Source organism: Terrapene carolina, unplaced genomic scaffold (genome assembly GCF_002925995.2).
Source record: "Terrapene carolina triunguis isolate 2854851 unplaced genomic scaffold, T_m_triunguis-2.0 Scaffold17304, whole genome shotgun sequence".
Lineage (NCBI taxonomy): Eukaryota > Metazoa > Chordata > Testudines > Emydidae > Terrapene > Terrapene triunguis.
This window is the reverse complement of record NW_020681655.1, coordinates 4,092-6,176: the sequence shown is the minus strand read 5'-3', so window position 1 is coordinate 6,176 and position 2,085 is coordinate 4,092. Positions and strand designations below refer to the sequence as shown.

The window sequence follows — 2,085 nt, the reverse complement described above, 5'->3', positions numbered from 1 at the left end:
GGGCTGGGGGCAGCAGGGCCCAGGTGAGGGGTATGCAGCCTTGGCTCGTTTGGCTTTCCCCTGTGGGCCCTGCTCCCCTCCCCTGGCCTGACCTCTCCTGCCCCCCCACACTCCCAGGCTCTGGCCCTCTCCTGGGCGGGCTGGGAGCCCTGCCTTTGGGGCTGCCGCATGGAGCACCCCATCCCGCCCTGCGCCCGGCCCACACCCTGTGTGCGTTGCTGCCATGCTGAGCCTGTGCTGTGTTCCAGGAGAGGGCGCTGTGGGGTGCCCTCGCCATCCTGTCGCTGCTGAGCGGCGTGGCCACGGGAACCCCGCACACCTGGCACCGCAACACGACCCTGGGGGCTGCACCCACTGCGGGCGGCGTGGGCACCGCCAGCCCCGGAGCAGAGGACAGCCTGGAGGCACCGCTCGCCGCAGCCTGGAGCCACCTCTCCGGTAGGTGTGGGTGTGGGAGAAGGGGTGAGCGGGAGGGCATGGGGCAGGAGAAGGACCAGGCACTGTGGGGGTGCCTGGGGTCAGTATCGCTCAGGGAAGGGCAGGCCCCTTGTGCCCCTGTGTCATGCCTCACGCTCCGGGAGCAGAGAGCACTGTGGGTCCCAGCACTGCTCGGGGCCTGGGGGGCAGCAGGGCTACCAGGAGGGGGCAGGCTCCTGGTGACCCTGAGCCCCAGAGCTGAGGCAGGAGTGCGGCCCCAAAAGGGCCCCTGGCCACCGCAGGAGGGGACGGGCAGAGCCCAGGGCAGTGGGGCCCTGCCCCTGGAGCTGACGCTAGGGCTGAGTCCTGGCCGCGGGAGCCAGTTGGCATCTACCTGCCCGCTCTGAGCCCTGGCTGTGTGCATGGGCAGGCGGGTGCTCCCCGCGCTGCGGGTCCTCCTGGCACCAGACAGCCCCTCTGGGGCAGGAAGGAGTGTGTGTGTGGGGGGCGTACTCTGGCTGACTACCCTGTGTTCCCAGGGGACAACGTGACGGCAGCGGGGCCCGAGGAGGGGGAGCTGGCCAAGGACCTGCTGCTCCGGGCTGAGCGCTCGCCCCTGGGCCCCGCCAAAGGCAAGAAACCAGGCCGGCGCAGGGACGGCCCCAACTGTACCGTCCGCAGGCTGATGGTGAAGGTGCGCGACCTGGGGCTGGGCTTCGACTCGGACGAGATCGTGCCCTTCAAGTACTGCAGCGGGTCCTGCCACCGCAGCCGCAGCAACTACGACCTGACGCTGGCCACCCTGCTGCAGGAGAAGGCCATCAAGCCGGGCCCGCCGGGCCACGTGGCCAGCCACCCCTGCTGCCGGCCCACCCGCTACGAAGCCGTCTCCTTCATGAACGTGCAGAACACCTGGCAGACGGTGGAGAAGCTCTCTGCGGCTGAGTGCAAGTGCATCGGCTGACTGGGCTGCAGGCTCGGTGCCCACTCTAAGCTCACGGCGCTGCCCAGACTCGGGGCCCCATGGCACATGGAGAGCGGTGGGGATATGCGAAGGCTGCCGCGGTGCCAAACCTGCCAGAGGAGCGGCTCAGTGGGGAGCCGAGAGTTCACCCTGCCCCAGCTGCTTGGAGGGGAGCCCCTTGTGCTGAGACTGGGGGGAGCGGGACCCCCAGCGTGGGGCTGGTGGCAGTAGGGCGAGTCTTGTTGCTTGGGCTGAACACTGCCCCTCCCTCCCCAGTCACCGGCTGCCTGCCAGCTGGTGCTGCCGTTGGGGACCTAGGAGTTTGCCGAGCATTGGCAGGTAGCCCGCCAGCCGGGCCCTGCTCGCTGCTCTGCCATGTTCGCTCAGCAGCCTCCGAGCTGCCCGCTCCAGTGCCAAACAGCCAGCCTCGCCTGCCTGGCACGGCCTGCCCAGCCCTCCCCGGAGTGCCAGCTGCAGGGCTGGCGTCCGCTCCGGTCCCAGCTCAACAACGGGCTGCCCAGGCTGGTGGCTGGTAACCTGAGCGCACCTGTTGCGGAGTCAGATGTGTAAGAACCAGGCAGCCCCTGTGCGCACTCTCCTGGCCCAGCTGCACCCCCTAGCATCAGGGGCAGAGCTGCCAGGCTGGGCCCTTGGCTGCATGGGCTCCCTGCTTGGTCCAGAGCCCTGGGGGATGCGTGACCCTG

At 69.7% G+C, this 2,085-nt stretch overlaps 1 protein-coding gene across 1 annotated transcript; it reads left to right on the top strand.

Moving 5' to 3' along the window:
- Positions 1–248: 248 nt before the first annotated feature.
- LOC112106294 (artemin) lies at positions 249–1,525 on the top strand (the record flags this gene model as incomplete). The annotated part of the gene is made up of 2 exons (XM_026661790.1): positions 249–438; positions 957–1,525. Coding segments are annotated over 2 exons (615 nt in total), but the record flags the coding sequence as incomplete, so codon positions are not given.
- Between the last annotated feature and the right edge of the window lie 560 nt (positions 1,526–2,085).